Source organism: Mixophyes fleayi, chromosome 3, assembly GCF_038048845.1.
Source record: "Mixophyes fleayi isolate aMixFle1 chromosome 3, aMixFle1.hap1, whole genome shotgun sequence".
Taxonomy (NCBI): domain Eukaryota; kingdom Metazoa; phylum Chordata; class Amphibia; order Anura; family Limnodynastidae; genus Mixophyes; species Mixophyes fleayi.
Genome location: NC_134404.1, coordinates 139,263,893 through 139,287,855, shown reverse-complemented (window position 1 = coordinate 139,287,855; position 23,963 = coordinate 139,263,893). Strand labels below are relative to the sequence as shown.

The 23,963-nt window shown below is 37.9% G+C and overlaps 1 protein-coding gene and 1 long non-coding RNA gene across 4 annotated transcripts in view; one reads left to right on the top strand and one right to left on the bottom strand.

The window, feature by feature from the left end:
• LOC142144070 (uncharacterized) overlaps nt 1-15,689 on the bottom strand; it is a 93,311-nt gene extending 77,622 nt beyond the window's left edge. The window contains exons 1-3 of one of the 2 annotated variants that reach the window (XR_012689647.1): nt 15,637-15,689; nt 13,220-13,397; nt 2,561-2,635 (exon numbers count right to left, since the gene is read on the bottom strand). This is a non-coding gene — a long non-coding RNA (uncharacterized LOC142144070). Of the gene's footprint in view, nt 1-2,560; nt 2,636-3,243; nt 3,494-13,219; nt 13,398-15,636 lie in introns of those variants that run through there. The other variant, XR_012689648.1, reaches the window with a different exon arrangement.
• TDRP (testis development related protein) overlaps nt 1-23,963 on the top strand; it is a 90,041-nt gene that overhangs the window by 1,624 nt on the left and 64,454 nt on the right. The window contains exons 1-2 of one of the 2 annotated variants that reach the window (XM_075202463.1): nt 15,730-15,781; nt 15,889-15,992. In XM_075202463.1, coding sequence (XP_075058564.1) covers nt 15,745-15,781; nt 15,889-15,992 — 141 coding nt within the window. In that variant the 5' untranslated portion in view covers nt 15,730-15,744. Of the gene's footprint in view, nt 1-15,729; nt 15,782-15,888; nt 15,993-23,963 lie in introns of those variants that run through there. The other variant, XM_075202462.1, reaches the window with a different exon arrangement.

The window sequence follows — 23,963 nt, the reverse complement described above, 5'->3', positions numbered from 1 at the left end:
TATAACCACTGAAATATATAGGGATTTCACTGAGAAAATAAAAATCATACTTGATTTGTCCTTTAGTTATAAGAAGTGCATATTATTATAATCAAATTTGAAAAACAAACCGTTCCGATTGTATACAAATATGTAAGGCATTCGCCACGTCTGTTTGATTTAAACTTTTCTTTTTACATATATATAAGCACATTATCATTTCAATGTTCTGGGATGTAGACACATTATTTGAGGCCTTCAAACATATATTTAGAATTAAGTTCGCTAACTAGAGGGTACATGTTATATTTGTCTGCTCCACGCACTTTGTGAGTCTGGTTGTTTTGCTATTGCTTTCTATGAGGATTTTTGATAAGTAAAAATGCTGTAGACTGAGAATGTTCATACACTGGGCCTCATTTAGAAATCAGATAAAAAGCACTACAATAGTCTATTTAATACATAGGTACATGCCCACATACTGCTTTTTCGACACAGAAAAGTACACAATATAGATTTCTACTTACTGCCCAGCCCAGAACACTGCAACAGTCCAATCCTGCAAACTTCACTCGTACTACTGTTGTTTCAAACAGGCTGAAGCATTGTCGAAGCTCTTTCTCAGTGAACTTTCCATCCATGCTAAGGGTGACACATATGGGGTCACTTAAGCAATATGCTGCACCAGGCTGTGGCCCCAAAAGATATGGAGCCTAGGCTGATAGCCATGCTCAGCACATTTAGCGGGCTATACAAATTCAGGGTCAGGTCCCATAAGAGCTTCGCGCCATGTGCAGCTGGAAGTATTTCCGGGTATTAAGCTACCTAAAACATTACTGATTTCTGCAAAAGACAGCAATGTTTTATGTTCTGAGTTTCATCATGCGAGACTCCAAAAGAACTTCACCTTGAACTGAATTTTCCCCTTATAGTCATTAGCTCCACATGCACACAGTATAATGATGCAAAATACATAAATGATACATTTTATTTTTAAATGGGTGATTCAGTTCAGCACAAGGTCCCATAGGAGCAGACTATTGCCTGATTATTAACGGCGGCCGCATCACATGACACGCGATGCGGTTCCGTCAGCGCACAGCTGGCCACATCACATGACACGCGATGCGGCCGCGTCATCAATGACGCGGCCGCATCACGTGTCATGTGATGCGGCCGCCTGTGCGCCCCCCGGGCTGAAATCTGCCAGCCCGCGCCTGCATAGGAGCCTCTCGCCATGTGCGGCTGCAATTATTTATGGGTATTACGGTGCCTAAAACAGTTAAAGAGGAAACTTTTACATCTGTGTGTTGCATGAGAGTCCACTGATCCTTATTCACACCGAATCATTTCCAGCTATGGGCATCTCATCATCATCATCATGAATTTATTTATATAGCGCCACTAATTCCGCAGCACTGTACAGAGAACTCATCCGCTTCAGTCTCACGCTACACACAGACTTTACATCAGACTGCTCTATGTTGGCAGGATAAATACGTACTTGCAAGTGACATCAGTGCAAGTCTCCTAGCAATGACCAATGGGTGAGCTGAGTGTTTACCAAGATATGGATGACTGACTGGTGGGCAGATACTGGCAAGGTAAACAAGGTCTGCATGGATAGATTATACATCATTTTTAGATCAGTGCTGTTTAGAATAAACACTTGGATATAGGGCAGGTAAGTACCCATTGCTAATGACGGCCATGCTGATAGCAATGAATATTCCATAATCTATTGTCTATTTTTTTAATATGTGAAAGAGGTAAATGATGTAAACAGAAGTCTGCAGTAGCATAAATTCCTCATAACTGAGCAATTTCTTAAGCGGTACAAGTTAATGGCATATATATGGAAGCTTTCAATGAAACGCTTCTAACTGAATTATTGAGTAAATAGAGTTGTTCTTGCATTAAAATCAAGGCGAATTAAAGTACTGCTTTTCTCTAGTTTATATTCGATTTCTGTTATTTTTTAGGTTAGTTCCACTTTTAGTTATTTTTCAGGGTGGCACGGTAACATAGTCATTATTAGTGCTGCCCCACAGTGCCGGGGACATGGATTCCATTCCAACCAGGGCACTATCCATGTGCAGTTTGTAAGATTTCCCAGTGTTCGTCTGGGTTTGCTCTGGTCCCACAGTTCAAAAACACACAAGTTAATGATAGTAATAGTTGATGAGGCAGAGACTTTAGACTATACGCTCCACAGGGGCATGGACTGTTCTAAATTATTAAACATTCTCTACAAAAACTGTATAATAGGTTGGCATTATATAAGCGATAATAATATAATACTAATATTAGTAACTTCTCGTAGCCCTTTAAACCTTTTGATCTAAAGCTGCATGTATAAGAATGTGTTAAACAAAGTTGTAGCAACCTGTTATTAGGTTATTTTATGCTAATGAATATTCCTGGGTAATCTAGATAATTCATGTTAGTATACAAAACAGACTACAACTGCTGGCTGTTTCTAAACACCCACTAGAACAGTCTAGACTTGTCCTGCTCTTACTTTTTGTTACTTTCTTGTTTCATTTATGGGTTTGTGCAGATGATTAGGATAAAGACATACCTTCCAACAAGACTCATCCTGTAGACAGTGGTCTTTTCCTTTTTAATCCCATCTCCCTTTCTTCACAGTGGTATCCTGGAGTGAATTATACAACCAACATGATTATCATTACCATTTACATTATGATTGTTGTTATTAAATGTGTTTAACATCATTTAATTATTGCTGCCTATATTCAACAGGACAATAAGTGTGTGTGGGGGGCAGAACATTGTATACTTTGTTTGTTATAATGCATGTTGGTATTATTTTGCATTACTCATATACTGCAGCAGTGAAGAGGTCAAGGAGACAAACTGAACATACCACAAATAACAATACAATAACATACAATTAATCGGAAGTTCATGGAGTCTGGCTTACCAGCGCTTTCCAAAATAAAGGAAATAAAAACATAAAGCACAACTTGTTTTGAATAATTGATCTGTCACATTTTCACAGTTACACATTTTGTTAGGACAGATTTTGGGTCCAAAGCTTTGCAAATTTGTATATCAAAAATAACAACTCTTATTTAAAATATACAGTACACTTCCTACAAGTGAAAATTGACAACACACAGATTAAAGTTATAATATTAATTGGTCAATTCCATTAATTTAAAAGATAATACCACCCTAATGTAGAAATTAAGTTTCAGGTGCAATAGCATAAATACAACACGGTCTAAGAATATTGCTTACCTGGGGTCAAGCTATGTGGAGGTCCCCCAGAGGGATTGGAGGCAGCACTCTTACAACCAGGAAACCACCAGTGTTTTTCAAAACCTGTGCTCCACTTTTGATGTAGGACCTCTTTTCATGCGTAAACTATCCCTTCACAGAAAAAAATCAATTCCTAATTTCCTTCCTGGCCTTTATCTCTCAATACCATCTGTTTTACGCACAGCACAGGACACCCGTTCTCTGCTCTCTGAAGACAAATATAGAGCAAGTTGCATAAATCCAGTCACGCAGTCTACAGGGTTTAGGATGGTGTGTGTGTCTGTGATGCCGACTTCAGAGGTGGATATTATTTTTATCACATAGACTGTAACAAAGCTTAAGATTCTGACTGACCATATGTTTTACACTGGCTAATGTTGTAATGAAATATAAAAAAAAATTCAGTCCAAAAATGAAAATGCAGTTTTGCGTGGATTATTCTAAATGCAACCTGGTCCTTAATGATTAGTCTCCTAGGCTCAATGTTCAGCCTACCTGGTGACCCCTTAACTCCCACCTCCCAATTGTCTTTCACTCACCAGATACTGCTTCCTATAGCCTTGCGCACTTCGGGGTTGGCAGACGCGAGGAAGGTATGGCATGCATCACAGGGCGTATTCTTAAAGACCACGGGGTAAATGTATCAAGGTCTGATTTTTTCAGCGTGTAAAAAAAAAGTGATAACCCGCGATTTTAGTCAAAATTTTCTCAAATGTATCAAGCTGCAATTTTTACCCTGATCTTCAGAATCGCTGGTCATCTCTGGCGCTTTGCTGCGATGTAAACACTCCCGTGTTAGCTAAGTCTCCTGTGTTGTAGCAGCGAGTTGTATAAACACATCACTGTTACACTGCCTGTGATACGGCTGCCGGAGTTCCGGCAGCTGGCAAAACAGTAAGAAATAGATCAAAGTTAAAAAAAAAAAAAAAGGGTGGGGTCCCCCCTCTATTTAGTATTAACCCTAGTGCTGCCAGGGCACTGCTAGCTCCATGAAAATCAGGGAAAAATTTTGCGTGGGGTCCCCCCTATTTTCACGGAACCAGCACTAGGCAAACCAGCCGGGGTTGGAGGCACTATAGTAGGGGGACACTCGGCAGGGGTCCCCCTGCCATAATGACTAACCAACCCCAGGCTGTTCAGCGCTGGGCTGGATTCCCTATGGAGTGGAGTCTGCCAAAAAAAACGAGCGCCCCCCCCCTAGGGCCATCCAGCCCAGTACTAATAGCACTATGGCTCTTCCTACACCCCTGGGCGGTGGGTGTGGGGTAATAACGGCGAAATAAGTGATAAAAAAACAAACAGACGCCATTTTGTTTTGTGGAACTATGAGTCCCAGCCAGCCAGGTTGCCCTAAACAGTATGGGCATGCTGCTATTTGTATAACTACAAGCACCAGCATACTTATGGCAGCCAGGGCATGTTGGCACTTGGAGAACCACAAGTGCCAACATGCCCTGACACCCACGGCTGGCTTGGACCTGTAGTTCCACAAAATAAAACGTTAACAAAATCACAACACCCTGGTTAAAACCACTAACATTTATTAAAAATAATAAACCCACAATAATGACAGTAAACACCCTCATTTATACCACATGTTGTTATTAAAAATAATAAATCCCCAATATACTCACCAATGAAGTTTTCTTCTGTTGTCAGCAGCTTTTAATCCCAAAATGGCTGTAAACAAAGTCCAAAATAATTTTGTATCCAAAGTCCGGCTTGACCATGTCCAAAATAAATTTGTAATTCCAAAAGTCCTGCTTGTAATGTCTTCTGTTCCTCTCCCGGAAAGGGGGGGGGGGAAATCTTCTTGCCCGAATCTTCTTGCTTGATTGAAGAAAAATAAAAAAGTGCAGGACTGCCGCAAACAGCTTCTACATAGTACAAGTTCCAATACGCAATGGGCTTAGCTCATTGCACTAGGTCTATTTATAGTATTAGGGGATTTTCTCACGCTAGTGGGAAAATCACCTAATACTATAAATAGACCTAATGCAATGAACTAAGTTCATTGTGTATCGCAGCTTCTACACAGTAGGAGCTCCGATGCGCAATGAGTTTGGTATGGGTAGACCTGTGTTCAGTATGAACAGGGTTTGCCCAGGAATTTCTCTCCGCCGGAGCCTCTGTCCCCCGGCAATATCCTGGGTTCATATACCCGGGATATTGCCGGGGCGGCAGTATGAAAGCAGTATGAGATGTGTTTAGCAGAGGCAGCAAAACATATTCTCAGAGCTGGTGGAAACCAGGCATTGTACTTACAATCATTGTGACACCTTTTTCACTTTGCTGCTGCTTTTTTATATGAAATTGCATTTATATTCTCAATTCTACAAATTAATAAAAACATTCAAATGTACTAGTGATACATATATAGACGTTATCTTTTTATATGGGTATGTGTTTTGTACAGAAATGTATGGACTTCTGAGACAGTATGTCATGTTTGGGTTTTACAGGTAATCTCATGTTAATTAGACCTTTCTATCATTGAGTCACCAAAATGTCAGTTGAGCCTGAAGGACAGGAAGAGGTCATTATACTTGCTGGTAGGCTCCTTATGCAAGTGATCACAGCTGAATGTGAATTTTGCAAGTTAAATTGCGTTCAAAGCAAGATTATAGAAATGTTATCACCTGATGGTAAACATTCAATAGAAAACTTCAGACGTTGTGGAGCCGCTAGCAGTAATGCAAAAAGGTGTTAAGCCCCTGCAGGCTGTTTTATGTGCAGGCTATATGAAGCACCTGAATTGGATAGAAGGGCAGGAGGCTGGATTACCTTCTGCCAGGGTAGCAGTGTAAATCTGCATAAATAGTGCATTGTTTGACCATGTAGTTGCATTATTCCATCTGTACTTTCTCAATATCACTAGTACCTCAATTTAGTGAGTGTGTAACTGTCCTTTTTAGGACTTCCTGAGCTAATAAACATCACTGATTAGGGAATTTGTTTTGACGCTGTCACGAACGCCCAGCCTGTCCCAGATACAGCAACCTGAACAGCTGCCCATGATTGGCGTCACCTTAGTCACTTAGCAATGAATACACCTTTTCTGCTACCACAAATGATTTATTATGGTATCTTTACGTTCACCAGAACCACTTATTAATGTTTCACACTTAAATCATATACACATGTAGCATGAGCCTCCCTGGGCTTCGTAAGTTCAAAAAGAATCACGGAAAACACACTAGATTAAATTTATTTAATCTGAAAAATGTTTCCAAGGCTTAGTTAGAAAAATTAATAACAAGACATACAATATGTTGCACAAATAAGTTTCAGGAAATAAAATAGGAAATAAAATCAGAGTCACTAGTTACTAGTTAAGACCTGGGGGTAAATGTATCAAGCTGAGAGTTTTACGGCGGGCTTGAAAAGTGTAGATGTTGCCTATAGCAACCAATCAGATTCTAGCTATCATTTTATAGAATGTACTAAATAAATAATGGCTAGAATCTGATTGGTTTTTCAAACCCGCTGGAAAACTCTCAGCTTGATACATTTACCCTCTGGTGTGTGAGAGAACACAATTGAGAAATATGAGACATTTCAGTCTTGATTGACCCCCCCATGAAAATGCACACGTTCTTGTCTAAGGCGGAAGATTTTAAACCCTTCTTTCAGGCTCTTCACCCCCACCTTAGAAATTTAATTTAATTTTCAATTAGGTAAGATTGATTCCCCAAATGACACAGAGGTTTCAGAAGTAAATTATCTATCACTAAGATATATGTTTGGGCACCTCAGAGAATCTCTCACCTCTGCTCTGCTTGAGTGACTAGACGGTTTACAACTTTGGGGCTTCAAACTCCTCCAATGACCCCCAGTGCTAGCACTACAGTTGTGGCAAAAATATTGGCACCCTTACACTTTTTTTAAATAACTCAAATTCCTCTAAATGTAAGTCAAACAATAGTATTTGTTCTCCACAATTCTCTGTTAATATTACAGAACCTTTGTTTTTATTCAGAATACTGTATACATTTGAAATCAGAAAATGAAAAGTAATGGCATTGCCAAAATTATTGACACCCTAGACTTAATAATTGGTAGCAGACTTTTGTCAAAACAACTGCAATCAACTGCTTCCAATAGCCATGGATGAGCTTCCTTTTTCTCCCAACTACTGTTTACAGGTCACTCCACAGTTGTTCTATGGGATTTAGGTCTGGTCTCATTGCTGGCCACTTCAGAGCAGCCAGCCTTTTGTCTTGAATCATTCCTGTGTGCTTTTTGAAGTGTGTTTGGGATAATTGTTCTGTAGGAAGACCCATGACCTTTGATGTAGACCCAGTTTTCACCCACTGGGTTCAACATTGTGCTTCAAAATGACCTGGTAATCTGCAGATCTCATGCACATGTTCAAGGCACCCAGTGCTAGATGCAGCACACAACCCCAAATCTTCACTGAACCGCCTCCACATTTGAATGTAGGGAAGGTGTTCTCTTATTTGAAAGCTTCATTTGCTTTATGTAAACATAGGAATGATGAGCTTTACCAAAAAACTGTAATTTAGTCTGATTTGTCCACAGGACACTCACCCAAAAGAAATTTTGCCTGTTAGGTGTGTTTTGGCAAACTCCAGTTGGGATTTATTATGCCTCTCTCTCTCTCTCTCAGTAGTGTGGCTCTCCTGCAATACAACTTCCTTTCATTCAGTTGATGACAGATGTTGCAAGTTAGAACTGTCGTACCTTGTGTCTGAAGGTCAGATTGAATCTGTTTGGCAACTGACTGAGGTGCTTTTTCCACCATTCGAACAATTCTGTGCTACAATCTTCAATCAAAATTTCTCTTGTGGCCATGGGCCTTAAACTTCCTAATAACATTACACAAGGTGGAAACAGTAACTTCAAGGTCTCTGGTCATTGATTTGCAGCCTTGAGATTGTCCAGTCTTTTGTATGACCTCCTCAGAGAATGCTTTATTTTCTCCATGCTCAATGCAGTACCCACAGTGATACAAGTGAATGAGTCCTTTTCTCTATTCCAGCTCATTTAATGAGTGATCTTTAGATTGCAGGCACCTGCTACACACCACAGGTGACTTCAGTTCCAAAGTGAAATAGAATCATCTGCTCGAAATCTAAGTATCTCTAACTGCTTCTAATATTTGCCATTAACTTTTGCCGGCCCATGTAAGGATTTCTCTGTGCAATAAGTCACAACCTATTAAATGTTTCTGCTGTTTGTATTTTATTCCACTGCAACCCAATGAAAAACATTTGTGGATACCAAAATATTGTTTTAATGGGTTGAGGAATTGTGTACAAGATGATATCATATAAGTTGCAGGAACCTGAACAAGAAATCCCCAAATTTGTCTGTAATTTGCTGAATGGTCTTGAGTACATTTAATGATATTGAGATATAAAAGACAGGATAAATGGGCCCAGAGCATGTCATGCTTTCTACTTATTTCCCAATAAAAATATGAATATAGTATTGTACAGTGAAATTTTAATCATTAGTTTTTATAGGACCACCTACCAGGAGTTAACGTTTTGCAAGTTAAACAATGTATTTGGTTCTCAGATATTTTTCTTACATTTCTGATCACCTACGGCAGCCAATCACCGTTGGGTTAGCTTCATCCTTGCTTCACTTAGTAGGACATAAAACAAGCTAATGAACACTCCTCATTCTCCACCACCCAGTGTGTGTTGTCCTCATGCTAGCAGAATAGAGGTCTGTTAGACCCTTTAAGCTTTTGTTTCACGTCTCCCAGCTCTCAAATATGGTATCTAATAATTGTATAGGATATCTATATCCACCTGTAAATATATATCCTGTCATGCTCACTTCCTGGACTTATCACAACTCATGCCAATGAAGCTGCCTGCAAAAATTGAAAACCGTACAAGAATTAAAAAGCCTTTATTGAGACATTGCTATTAAAAAATATAGAAATAGTAGGAAATTACCGTTACCTTTGATTTCACACAGAGTTGGTGCTTGCACAAGCTATATGACCATATATTTATTTAACACCAATTTAACTAGCACCACCATGAAAAGCAACTCCACCCTTATACTACTAAATAATGGGGACATTAACTGCAGCTATGCAAGTCATACAGCATAAAAAATGTTACTACAGAAAGCACACATGGCAGCGAGCACGCTGTCCATATTATGCCCACTATTGTAAATGATATGGATATTAGAAATCACCCAGGCGCTCTTTGATAATACAAAAGCACAAGGCTTAAAGGTTGAGTGCTTCAATGTAGGTCACAAAATACTAAAAGTAACTTCAAACTTCCATAAAAGTTTACAGTAGGGGGTACTTTAATCCTTACGATACACACGTTTTTGAATTTAACAGTGAACTGATGACATCAAAATGTACTAATTATAAGCAAGCACTTCAGAACTCACTGTTTATACAGATATTATTTAGGGAAGTTTTATATATATATATATATATATATATATATATATATATATATATATATATATATATATATATATATATGTTACCATTACTTGTGTTTTATATCAGTTATATTAAAACTAAACTAAGCTAATATCAATAAGCACATGATGTTATAGCACAAATCAGGGCCTCATTTACAGTATTACACAATTTTGTGTCCTGAACATAAATGTAACAATTCAGCTTCAAAATTGTGTTCTTATCTGTGTATTTTAAAATATCAACTTGAAGATGGCTGGTCTTTTAAGTTTGTTAAAAATATTCTTTGAAATAGCATGGTGTAGCATTTAAAAGAAAATATTTGTTTTTAATGTGTCAGTGTCTTCACTTACTATTAGTTTTCTGTGTGGAATAAATCCCTGTGTCATGTCTCTTTATATAAATATGATGAGATCATGGTGGTGGCATTTTGCTTTATCCACTATGTGAATAGATTTTATTTGCTAGATGGGTGTAATCTAATTATGTCATGTGTCTGCTTAATTTGTTTACCGGGACGGCAACTTTCTTGCGCTTGATAGTGCGTTCTGCTGCCTTGTCTCTCAGAACAGGTGTAGTTATCTTTTCCACTTCTTAAATTGTTGTCTATAATACTGGTTTGCTTTCTTTTAGCTGCAAAACTATTATGGATTTCTCCCTGTTCATAAAAGTTTGCACTCTGAAAGTAAGTATTTTTCTAAGGTTTTTTTTTAAAGTGTGCTCGGAGCTTCATTTGTTTTTTTATTTATTTATTTTATTTTAGCTATTACCTGTCTCCAAAGGATTTTCTGCATGTAAGAAGAGGATGTGAATGTGTTTTGCCTGTGGTCATTTTGCTATGGGAGGCAAAAAAAACACGGAGAAAACTTTATGAGGCAAGGTGGGCCAAGCAGGTTACAGAAGTTTGGTCCACTCAAGTGATGGATTCCTGTGTTCTTGATGTTGTATCAAAAGGATATCTGATAGAGTGTGATGATGTTTCATAGGGTTAAATTCATAAAGATTGATTTGTGAATTTATGAAAGATTACCAGATGATCCAGAACCATGGTCTCTTATGCAGACTTTACTACAAGATGCTAAGTTCTTCCTTCATTCTGTGGAAAGGAAGTCTATTCTGCTCTCTTTATACTGCAAAACCTTCCAGAAAATTCCTGAAAATGTAATTTCTGAGCGTAGGTAATTTCAAGATGAAGTCTCGGAGTACCATTATAAAGGTCATTCATTCAGATGATTAGCCACTTTCAGTAGATCTGAAAGATGTGTACTGGTGTGCCCCAATGGCCAAAACTCAACATTTATTTCTGAGATTTGCCATAGTCAATATGTACAAGCTTCAATCTCAATAGAATCCTTAAATGGAAAGAACTTTCCAAGAGAAAATGTTATCACAATATCACTGAATTCACTGAATTGGTGGTTGAAAGAGGATATTCTCCTTCAAAGAAGGATTGGGAAACCGACTTTTAAGATTTTCACCTTGGAATCTAGCAGCACAGGCTGAGATGCCGTGCTCCAGGACCGGATTGCTCAGAAGTCACGGGACCAGGATGTTTTTTGTACCTTTGCTAACATTTCTAAATCAGGGCAGCAAAGCTCTTGTTTATCCATTGTGCGCCTTTATTGAAATGCTACCATCTGCAGATGACAGTGTGCAGTTATCTATGTGAATATTCAGAGTTCCTTTTCAAACGATAGTTCTCCATTTTGCAGAATGGAATGATTTTTCCTTTTCACCCATACACCCGTAACTTGAAAAGTTACGGGTGTAAGAAATATTGTTTCCCTTATGCAAGTCAATGAGCTCTAAATCCCATAGCCTTCAAGGAGCTCAAATCCTTTTGTGAGGCTAGAGGTCTGGATCTAATGGTGTTAACATTGCAGGGTTAAAAGGGTATGTTCCAAATATGTCTACCCGCAGATGGAGGGGACGGATACTCTAGTAGTTATTTGGCCCAAATATCTGCTATATGTGCTCCCACCTTTTTCTTCTAGGTCACATGGTTAAAGTAGATATTGAAGTTGTTGCCATATCTTTTCCTCGGTTTGTTAGCTTTGTGACTAAAAAACTTAAAATTTACTTCTGGACCTACTGGCACAGGATCCATTTGTGCATCCCTATCTTTGCCTGCCTAGAGGCTGGGTATGGAATGCTAAAGATTTCAGATATTTTCTTAATTTCCACCTTATTTAAATGGGTCCATCAAAAATATAATTATTGTAATGCATCACAGAATACATAGTGGAATGCATAGTAATGAGAATAAGCTGTGGTAAGGACAGTACTTTCTGCACCAGTCACAGCTATATTATAAAGGCCGTCTGAAGAGTATCTGAAAGGGCTCATATGTGATGGTGACAATAATATACCACATAATGCAACCATTGCATTTCTTATGATGACATACACTTGGATTAGATTTACTAGATTATGAGTTTATTTTCACTGATTTGAATTAAAAACTCAATGTATGAATGCAGCAAAAAAAACATTTAGCATCTTAATGACCATTTATAAATAGAATGTATACTGTGTTAAATAACATCTAAGTCTAAGTGTAACCACTGGTGTAGAATGGTCATGAATGTCAAAAAAGACAAATGCAGTTTTTTAACGGTATTTGATTATCCCAAAGATCAAAAAAAAATGTATGCACCATAGAATTAGAGGGTTATTGTGAAGATGATTAAAATTGTACCAGCACATTAAACAGAGATAGCAGTACAGTTCCCCAACTGATCAGATAATACGTTTACTACCGGGTTACAATGATAAATCAGACACACATTAACAAGGAAATAATGCACATCTCTTATGCCTTTCAATGTATTTCTCCAGATCCAATAATGAGATAACTACTGATTGCAATAATGAGTTAGACACGAATTAGCAAAAATGAAAGTTATTGACTTATCTTCTCTGACTTTTGATGTACACCTCAGGATTCAAAAGCCATGTCTAACACCAGTCTCAATCCAATTTATTCAGATGCTGGTGTAATGCTTGGCCGTCACAGTAAATCCTGCTTGCTGGAAACTTTTATAAAGAGACTAAATTCCACATATTTCAAACTGATTTAAGATATATATCTCTGTCCGGACGTCAGTCTTAGTGTAACTTCTTTACGGCATTTCATCGCATATACACAACTTCATCAGAGGACAAAAATAATTTCTTTATATAGCAAAATGTGAACATACACAAAGTGTGTAAAGCCATGTCTAACGGCTCTTTATATACAGCTCACACCTGTATTAATTAGTACACAGATGAGTGTGATTTCAATAAGAAAACTTTTAAAGATATATAATCAGCATAGGAATCTGTAAAATTCTATGGACTCTAATAAGGTACACATGATCAACTATAAAAATAAAAGCCAAAAGAAAAGGGATTTGTTCATCTCAATATAATAAATCTTTTTATTCACCTCTCAGTTGGTTAGTGTTTATGTATATTCTTATATAGGGCAATCGCGATCTATATCACGCTATACTATGTGTCCCATATCTTTAATAAAAGAATTACCTCCACAAAGAACAATCTTGCATATCTTTACCAGCGTCTTCACTGGTTGAACTTGTTCACCTTCTGGAAGTGAAAAGACTACATTCTGGTTCTTCAGATTCTACCTCCATTTTATTCAAGTGATGAGGGGCAGATACTTGGGTCATCCCAGGGTGAACCTTCTAGTCATCCGGCCTTCCTTGAGAGGCAGACAATAAAATAAATAATTGGAAAAGTAACAAACAAACATACAAATGAAATATACCATTGTGACCCAAAAACAGAATAAATGTAAAATACAATTGGATTACTGAATCCAATATAAAATACTTCTACTAACATACAAGGCCATCAACAAAACTGCACCAACATACATCCCCTCACTTGTCTAAAATTATCTCCCAACTCGACACCTTCATTCTGCACAAGATCTGTGTCTCTCATCCACTCTCATCACATCCACCCATTCCCGTTTAGAGGGATTTTTCCGAGCTCCAGTCTATGGAATTCTTTCCTCTGGTCTACAAACCTTCAAGCGTTCTCTGAAAACCCACCTCTTCAGACAAGCGTATAATATTCCTCAACCACCTTTCAACTGCCCTAAGTTACCCTATGACCACCCTCTGCACAATTTCCACAAGACAACAACCTTCTGACCCCCTGACCAACACTGCAGTGTGTCTGGATTATATAGCATACAAATCACTTTTACCTTTGCAATCTAACTGGACCGAAATGCAATATGAAGACTTCACCTCATGTATTAAACTCCCATTGTCCCTTAGGTTGTAAGCTTGCGAGCAGGGCATTCTTACCTCTATGTCTGTATTACCCAGTATTGTAAAATATTATGTTAGTCCCCAATTGTAAAGAGCTATGGAATTTGCTGGTGCTATATAAATAAGTGTGATGATGAGGGTGCTTTGTGGTAACGCTAATCATGTGAAAATAGCAAATGACAGGATTATTGTTTAATGTACTTTGCCAATTTATGATTTTGCATGTTTGTGGTTTTGGTGGTTTCACAAGTTGAAAACGTGATATTTCTGAACTCTACACACTTTATACTTTAAATGTAGTAAGCAATTTGTGTACTACATTGTTTTCTCATAGATTGTAGATGCAAACTATGTTTTTTGCTTCATTTTTAATAAGATGTATGTTTGACCATGTACTTCCCATTAGACACACTTGCAGTATCATGGTATAATACGAGTTTTAAAATCAGTAAAATATCTACTTTGAGATAATCTAAAGTTTGGGCACTGCAATGAATTTTGGAGTCTGTGACAGATCTTAAGTTGGTGCATATAAAAAAATTGGACATCTGAGAACAGGTTTTTGGTAGTGAAAGGGTAAAAAAATAATAAAACAAATAAAGTATTTTTTAGCAGAACTTTTGCTATGACATTTAAGGTTATGTGCTTCCAGACTCCACACCCTTTCTGTACTTTTGCTACTCATAAATGCACTAAAGCCTGGAGTGCCAAGGAAATTGCTTTTCTGAAACAAGAAAATAAAAACTACATTTCTGTCAAGTAAGTTCAAACATGTACAAAACGTTACTTAGGCTCCTCCACATTTTACCATAATCACTATTTATAATAAGTCACAGGTCAGGTTCTGGACGTTGATAATTGACGCTTCCTGTTTGAGTCTTCAGAAAAACATTTTCCATTGTTAAATACTTTAGCTCGTATTTGCAAATAGTTTTCAAACACAACTCAACAATGAATATAAAGATCTTTTGTATGGAAGTAACGGGTGGTTTCTGTGTTTATCCTATAGTGGATAACATACAGCAGTGTCAGGTATGAAGGAATGCTGCCTCTCTTACATCAGCCGATGATACAGGGAGCACTGCCATGGTACAGGAGCAGCGTGTTATCCTGAGTGTCCATCTCCATTCTCTATAACAGCTGTCCTGTATCCAAGATTATGCCGATAAATAACTAATAATCTACCATGAAACTTGGAAAAAGTCTTAATCAGTCACGTTACTTATTCTGGCTCCACTGTGTTCCTTGTTGTACACTCTTCTCTTTTACGTTACACATATACACATAATTGTATTAATCAATGAACTTCCATTAAAGAACAACCCGACTGTGACACACAATGGGTGCAGTTACTTGATGTGAAATAAGACACTGCTGCAGTCTACATAATGCTCTGCCTAAACCCTGTCATTCATGCACCCAAGACCTGTTTACACGTCCTAATTTCATGACCTCATTTTCTTTGATTTTTACGATTAAAATCTCTCACAGTCGCCATTTTCCCAGCTAGATCCATGTATAAATTACATAGCAGTATTATGGTCACAGCACCGTCTCCCAAATGTGCTTCTGCCTGTGCTCCCTCGCTAGTGACGTCACGCCTGCCCCCTTCATTCCATTAATTGTTCCTGTATCTCTTGTATCTTTATCTCAACTAACCTCCTCTCCCAATCTGCACCTCCCTCCTGCCTCTCTCCACCTTCCATCCTAGCCCTCCCCGCCCCTCCTCCTCCTCCTCTTCCAGCACTTCCCCTCCTCCTCCTTGGGATGATTAGTTCCATTAGAAGTGGAGCAGGCGCTGAAGGTCTCTTGTTTCTAGGATGAAGTTACGGCTGTCTGTATAAAGTTTAACTCCAGCCAAACTGTTATCTGCCCGTGTGACTCTACATTAATCCCACTCTCACCACACAGGCCGTGGGATCTCTGCACCTGGTGACATGTGGAAACTGAACAAGAGCAAAGTTCTAATTGAAGATTCACCTGATGAAGAAATTCAGGCTCAGCCAGACCCCCAGGTAACATATGATTATCTGTACTTTTAAACCGTTCCAATATTAGGGCTGGCGAATCAAGTGGGAATTATTTTTCATCATACTGCTCCTATCCATTGTAAATATCTATGTTGCCAAATGGGTATCGTACATGCTATAATCATTTTAATCAAATGTAATTTAGCTTTTCAAATGACTTTCTTTCTATGTACATAGGCATACCAGCTATTATTTTGGTCATGAATGCTTGCAGTGTGGTTCTAACATTTTTGGCCTTAGTGTTTTATGGCATAATTATTATTCCATGTCACAAGAGATGTACAGTTGTGCTATATTTAACCTGCTTGTCACGCAATCGGTCAGCACAGTTCTCTGAATGATTTTTGTTGTTGTGCAGTTCACAGTGTAAAGAGTTGTGTATAGTTTGGTTGTATGTAGTATTTTGCTAGCAGGAGTGCAACCCAGAACATGCTTTGGTTTGATGCCTGAGGCACAGAGAGTTGTCTTTCTCTGTGTCATTTTATCTCTGGCTGGCAGCTAAAGTGTTATCATTTGTACTGTCTGTATCAGCTTCAACAATACCCAAAGGATCTGTTCCACATGGCTATGCTGTATAACAGTGCCAGTTGGTGGTTTTGTTTACAAAGTATATTCCAACAACATTTACTGAGTTTATATCTGCACATAATACATCAAAATAAGACTTTATTTTATTATTTAAAAAAGAAAAATGTAGATACTTAATTTCTCCTGTTATGTACAAACACTTAAAATATTTACCAAGTTAAAAAAAAAAAAAAAAAAGTAGATACAAGACCGGGATGAAATGGGGTTTACTTATGTAGGTTTTTTCCACTTAATGCTTGAAGGACTATAGTTTTAAAGAAAATTCTTGACATAATTAAGAGTGATTTAAATGGATCTGTCACCTTGCAATAACATTGTAATTCAACCGTACATAGAAAACTGCATTGTGTCCCGTTATGTGTTCCATTTATTTACTCCTGTTGTCCTTCCTTTCGTTTGTCATTTCCTGCCTGTTTCCAGTGGCATTGTATGTAAATGAGAGAGCAAGAAGACCTCTTGCGCAGAAATTATAGTAATTTTAAAATAAAAGTGGCTCTTATTAACTGGATTTAAAATTCTGAATTCCTAATGCAAGTTAAGCACATGTAAACAGAACATAAACCTAATCATTGTACCAGATGAGAATGCACTTATTAGCATTTTTATGTCTGCAACTTTCGTTGCAGTTTGTTTTTATTTTCTTGGTTTTTATTTTAACTTCTTGTTCTAGCTCAGTTTATATCTTATAGTAATCTCAATGGGAATTTACTGTAAATCCAGTGAGATGTGGCTAACAAGCGTTTCCCAAAGCATTTGGCTTGAACAAGATAACTGAAAAATGCAGATAAAACACATGTGGACGCGTATTAAAGACCTATATAAACACAATTTGTACATAGTCTTTGAGAGGAGTACAGCTATTTCTGTTTTCAAACTTCCAATCACCACTAAAAAGTATTAATGTTTTTAAAGATGCATTACCAAGTAATCATTAAATGTTACTCACCAGCACCTTGCCGTATGTGAAGTCTATTCACCCATTCTTCTTGCGGCTCTGCTGTTCGCCTCATACCCCTGGACGATGACCGTGGCTGCGGATGGGGGAGTTGGTATTATGACCAACCAGAAACCGTAATCTCTGAACCTGTAGCTTCTGATTGATCCTCCAGTTCTCGCCCTTCTCTCTGGCAATTTTAAAATAATGAATGTAAAGGTTTTGCTCAGATCTACTCGATCTGTTATATTCCGGGAAGGGTAACTAACGTTTAATGATAAATGGCTGTAATGTATTAAGTCTCCAAAGTTTGAAAACTGTAAAAGACAATTTGCTGCAGGCCCTGTTACTTGTGGCTGTCATGACCATGCTCTATTCATATTTTTTTTGCTTCCTTCAAGCCACATAATACACATGTACAAGTTAAAGGACACAGAGCAGCACACAAACCAATGCATCATCATCATCATTTATTTATATAGCGCCACTAATTCCGCAGCGCTGTACAGAGAACTCGCTCACATCAGTCCCTGCCCCATTGGAGCTTACAGTCTAAATTCCCTAACACACACACACACAGAAACAGACATAGACACACAGACTAGGGTCAATTTGTTAGCAGCCAATTAACCTACCAGTATGTTTAGGAGTGTGGGAGGAAACCGGAGCACCCGGAGGAAACCCACGCAAACACGGGGAGAACATACACAGATAAGGCCATGGTCGGGAATTGAACTCATGACCCCAGTGCTGTAAGGCAGATGTGCTAACCACTACGCCACCGTGCTGTCCTTTTTGTATATGGTATAGTTAATTTTGGAGGGATTAATGCTTGCTTATAATTATTGTTATTTTATGTTATAATTTTAATGGCATTTACAATTAATTTTAAGGCAAATTCACTTTTTTTAACAGCATTTATGAAAAGTCATCTCCCAACTCCTTATTTCTGCCAGTACAATTTGGAGCTGTGATTTTGATAGTTAATGTCCTGATGTAGTGTGGTGGCCGGGGCTGACTGCTGAAGCTTATTTATAAATCTGGCCTTTCTATTCCTCCTTTCTGGAAGCCCATATTCATGAAGTGCACAGTAAGCTGGTCCAAGGGATGGAGCATCCACAAAATAGGGTTAGGAGGATTACTTTTCATAGACATTGTCAAAATGGTGAAATTGGCCTTTAAGAAGATCATTTTCCATTTCTTTTATGATGGCGGCATTTATCGCAATTTTATTAATTTAAGATTAATTGTCTTGTAAAACTTGTATATGATGACTGAAACATGGTGCTGTACTTGACTGAACTAACATTATTATACGAGTGTACAGGTAGGAGGTACCTGCTACAAGATCCGTCAACTTGCTGAAATAGGCTGGGTACACACTACAGAAAATTTCTCCTGATGCAACATCTTTTAACGATTTTACCAATGACAGAAAAAAAAAAAAAAAGTCCCGATCAGCATGCCGATTCATGGGTATGCACTAAATACGTTTTACACGATTTACCCTCAGATCTGTGTTCTTCATCTGTCATAACCTTCAGCTGAAACGATCCTGACTGTGCATACTCCATAGAGATATATGGACACTGCTGGTTGTGAGTGCATACACACTGCAGGCTTAAAACGACCTTGTTGCATAGTTGAACCAAATTTTTAGTTTGGTTAAAAAAATCAAATGAAATGATACAATGTGCTTTGGAACGATATTTGCTCATTGCTCATTGTTGTGGCGTACACACTAATGCGATATATCTGGCCTAACGGTTGTTTATCGTTTGATTGGCCCGATAATCAGCTGAAAACACTGTAGTGTCTACCAAATCATACTCTGAGCTGCTGCTAATATTCTCATGATCTGATTGGCTATAAAATTAACCCATAACAAGATGGCAGAAGGTGACATTTTGATACAATAAGGTGTTCAGGCCTTTATGAAACAAACCTTAAACGCTGCATGGTCAGTTTTTTGTTGTTTTATTTTGTCTTTCTGAGTATTTCCTGAATAGCACCTTGCACTAGCAGGAGGAAATGCACTTTTGTAGGAAATGTGCTCTCCGTTTTTGTGTTGCTGAGACACAGACTGCCTGTATATATGCTATACAATTATTGTTGAATTTAACAGTCACAACAAAATGAGGTTTGTTGCAGGTAAAAAATTCTTTATAGTCTACTTTGTACATTTATTTATTGTTTCAAAATGGATGCTTATTTTATCTCTTTTGTTTCTTGTATTAATGCTTTAAATAAAACTTGTTTTATGATCAAACAAATACAGTTTTTCTGTAAAGAGTAAGCACTTCTACATACAATATTCCAAACATTCAACTGAATCAGCCCCATCAATTAATTAGATCAATATAGCACCTTTTTGCATTGAAGCCTGTGACGTGTTTTGACATCCTGTGTTACGGGAGTTAAGTGAGCCACATAAATTTCACTAGTCTACTTCCATTTGTAAGTAACAGTTTGTTCCTTATACACCAACTCCCAGGTTTTGAAATAGGCCAGATAAGAGGCAGACATGAGCACTCTGTGTAAACAGAAGTAGCTGCAGCCTTCATAATGTAATAGTACAACCAAAAATACAAACGACTTCATAAATAACAGAAGTTACAATATTTTTTGTTAAGTAACATTGTAAAACATTTTTGTATATATTGTTTCTATTACTTGTTTGTATTTTGTACTGATGTTCTTGGTGTTGATCATATACCCAACACTGATTTCCTCCCACAGTGCAAAAACATACTGGTAGATTCATTGGCTCCTAACAAAAGCTGTTTACACTAAATATAAAAGTACATATTTGGCCATATGGAATGTTACAAGATAACACCGGGACATCCTGTATTTTAGCCTTTATCATTCCTATTAGGGCATTCAAAACAATTTATTTTTCTTTAAAATAGGCCACAATTTGTTTTGTTCAGTAAATGCTTCAAAGTGTTCCCATTTGTCTCCCTAGTAATTTGGTTTTTACCATGTAGTTGGGTTTGCCTCAAAGAAATTAAGTCTACCAGCAGCCACAATCCAGATTTTAGTAAATTTCTGGTGTAGAAAATTAGCATCCTGTTATCACTTAAATTTGCACATGTCATTTACTAGCGTTTTGCAAACTATTCGTATAATAGAACTGGTGCTGTATAATAAGTCTGTTTCTGTCAAGCCTTAATGGAACCTGGTGCTTGAGAGGCTAAATCCTAATGTCCCTTCTCCTTAGACTAACCACCAATAATAATACAAATAATATTATTTATTTATAACGTGCCAAAGATTGCGTAGTGTCGGATACAGAAGCAAGTAACAAATAGGACAAATCAATGTGTACTGGATACTATAGATGATAGTAAAAAGTTGTACAACATTGTTGACATAGAAACAAAAAACACCATACAGAAACATAACACAAAAAAACAGAAATAGTTGGGGGGGGGGGTCAGTAAGGGATGGAAAGGAGACATATTTAGAAACAAGTAGCACGTCAAAATACCACATTCAGGAACGACCGTGCAGTGAGGGTCACAGGGACTAGATTAGACACTATGGTTCCTGGGAGGGACCTAATCGGATATATTTCTAACCAACTACAGTTATTTCCTGTTGGAAGCTACACATTCAGGAATGTGTTAGGTGAGTATTTGATAACAGGTGTTAGCTGATGAAGAGTTGATAAGTATGCACCATTATATCCACTGCTGACATTTCTGGTCCATATAGTAGTAGTTCAAAGTGCTTCAATGGATAGCAACAGAGAGCTCGTAGAAGAAAAAACGCTGCTTACCATAGAATAAAATGTAACACAAATTAGGGACGTAGGCGATAACCAAATATGTTAAGTGTGCAAAAGTGAAGTGGTTCTACAAAATTGTTTTACAGAAAGAGAGGAAATAAGTAATTTGTTACATAGTAGAAATGGGCTCTTATCACTCTGCTTTTGCCATTGATACATCTCACAAAATGTGCTCTGTTATGTTTGGTGGATGTGATTATGTAATTTTTTTTTTTTAATAATAACTTTGAAAATTATAGCAATGTGTACCTGTCATCTACACATAGCACTGGTAGCCATTGTGTGGTTAAAATAAATATTCCATAGTGGAGATGTTTAATCTGTTCTACAATTTATCGGTATTTCTCAAATTTTAGAATTGTTTATAAAAAAAATTTTTTTTAATGAAGTCTAACAAATTCAGTTATGTTCAAGTTAAATTTTACTATTGTGCCTCAAACCTCCACCACATGCCATTCGCATATATGAAAATAAGATATGACAGTCTACCTAGCTCCATTAGATCCCCTCACCCTTCCTTCCTTTGTCTCTCCTCTAGTCCCACAGTTGTCTCCCCATAATTCCAAAAGTCTCTGGGTAAGATTGCCTATGGTTATCTGCTATGTTTTTTAAATAACTACAGTCCTTATGTTATTTGTGTGATGATCTATGCTCACACACAAAAAAATATATATTATATTTATATTAAAAATCTGAACATACACTTACCTGAATAAGGGTTGTAGCTAAATGGTTTTTGGGGTGTGCCTGTGCCTCTTTTGGGGGTTCCTAAAGCATGTACTCCATAACTGGTGTTCAGTCTTGTTGCTTGTCTAATTTAAATGTACCCACTCCTGTATATTATAAATTAAGGATGAAATAATACTTGATATACCACCTTTTCACCGAATTCTGCAGTGACTTTTAAATCCTTTTAAATTGCACTTATATATTATCTTATATATTGTTTAGATGGCTTTATATATACCGTATATTAATGTGATAGTAATATTTTCCTGCAACATAGCTGGATCAAATACGTGTGTGTATGTGTATATATATATATATATATATATATATATATATATATATATATATATATATATATATATATATATATATATATATATATATATATATTTATTTATTTTATATTCGTCAAACTTGTTCATTAAACAGGTACATACTGGGCATTGAGGAGGCTGGACACAGATCAGATTACAGAGAACAGACTATTGTATTATTTGCCTCATTTTACTAATCTATTAACACCAGTTAGAGGGATCATTATCAGACATGTTTTAATTGAAACTGATAGGTATACCTGTGACAGGTGCACTTTGGTGCTCACTAAAGTCTACTCCGTATGTAATTGAATATTTGCCCAGCTGAATCAGATGTGTTATAAACTATAACTGTCATTTCCAAAGGTATGCTTGTGATTAGTCAGAGGTATGTAGAAAATCTGGCCTTCAAAGTCACGCTCGGCAGCATAATGCTGAGCAGTACGATATAGGGGCTGGAATCCAGAGGCGAATAAACAGGGTAAACAGCAGAACTAGAAGGCACCCTAAGGAGAAGTGATTCAGTGACACATAAGCTCCCAGCAGGTAATGATGAAATGTCGGCCAGAGAAAAAAAACATTAATGCTGGGATATGGTTAGGAAAATCAAAGGGTTAACTAAAGAAATGAGTCGAGCAGGCCATGAACAAGAACCAGAATAGACATATTGAGACAGAACCAGACAGAGCAAGGGTCAAACAGTCAGAATATTTACCAGACAGCAAGGCTCCTATCCGAAGAGTGGCAGTGGCACAGAGCAGCCAGTGACCAGCCTGCAGGAGGCAGACAGTTTTGCGAGATAAACTTGTGAAACCAAGACAAGAGCTCCGCAGTGAAAGGGACACACAACCCTGGTCATACATGAGGAGGGCTGCAGCACAGGAGACCTGGGCCCCCAGGCATGCCCGTTCCTCTGTAACTTATAACTGCTCCTTCCTGCTCCCATGTATATAATTATATGGGGAGGGGTGGTACTGGGGGGGAGGAGCAAAGGCAGGGCACTGGGTGTCAGTCTGACACCCTGACCCATCAATACTGCGGTAATCACAGCCACATCACTCACTCAGTCCTTTGTTGCTACAGGGCTCTTGTAGTCTAGAGGAGGAGCCTGTAGCACTGTCATTGAAGGAACACAATGCATGGCAGCCTATGCAGGCGGCCATGCCATCACATTCTACTTGTTACGGCTGCATCATCCGTTAATAGAGTATTGGTACTACAAGCTGTAGTAGTAATATTCCATCAATGGATGGCACGGCCGTATAGAGTAGTATGCAATGTGGCCGCCTATGCGTTTACCACTAGACTAATAGCTGGCCAAAAATAGACTTTAGATATCCGACAAAGGGGGCATATGCAGCCTGCCCCTGTTCCCCACATGTTTAAAACCACTAAGGAGGGAGAGCATGTGTTATAGAATGCTCTGTGCTCATTCCTCCTCCTCTGGTTGGATGTGCTGAGTGACCTACATGCAATGTGCACAACATTTCACATGATGGTATGCCATCTGCTCAAGTTCAGTCCTATTATCTGCTTTATAACAAAGCAGAGAAAAAGTCAGAATGGGGGCACAAGTGAGGGCTTGCTGTGCACTAGTG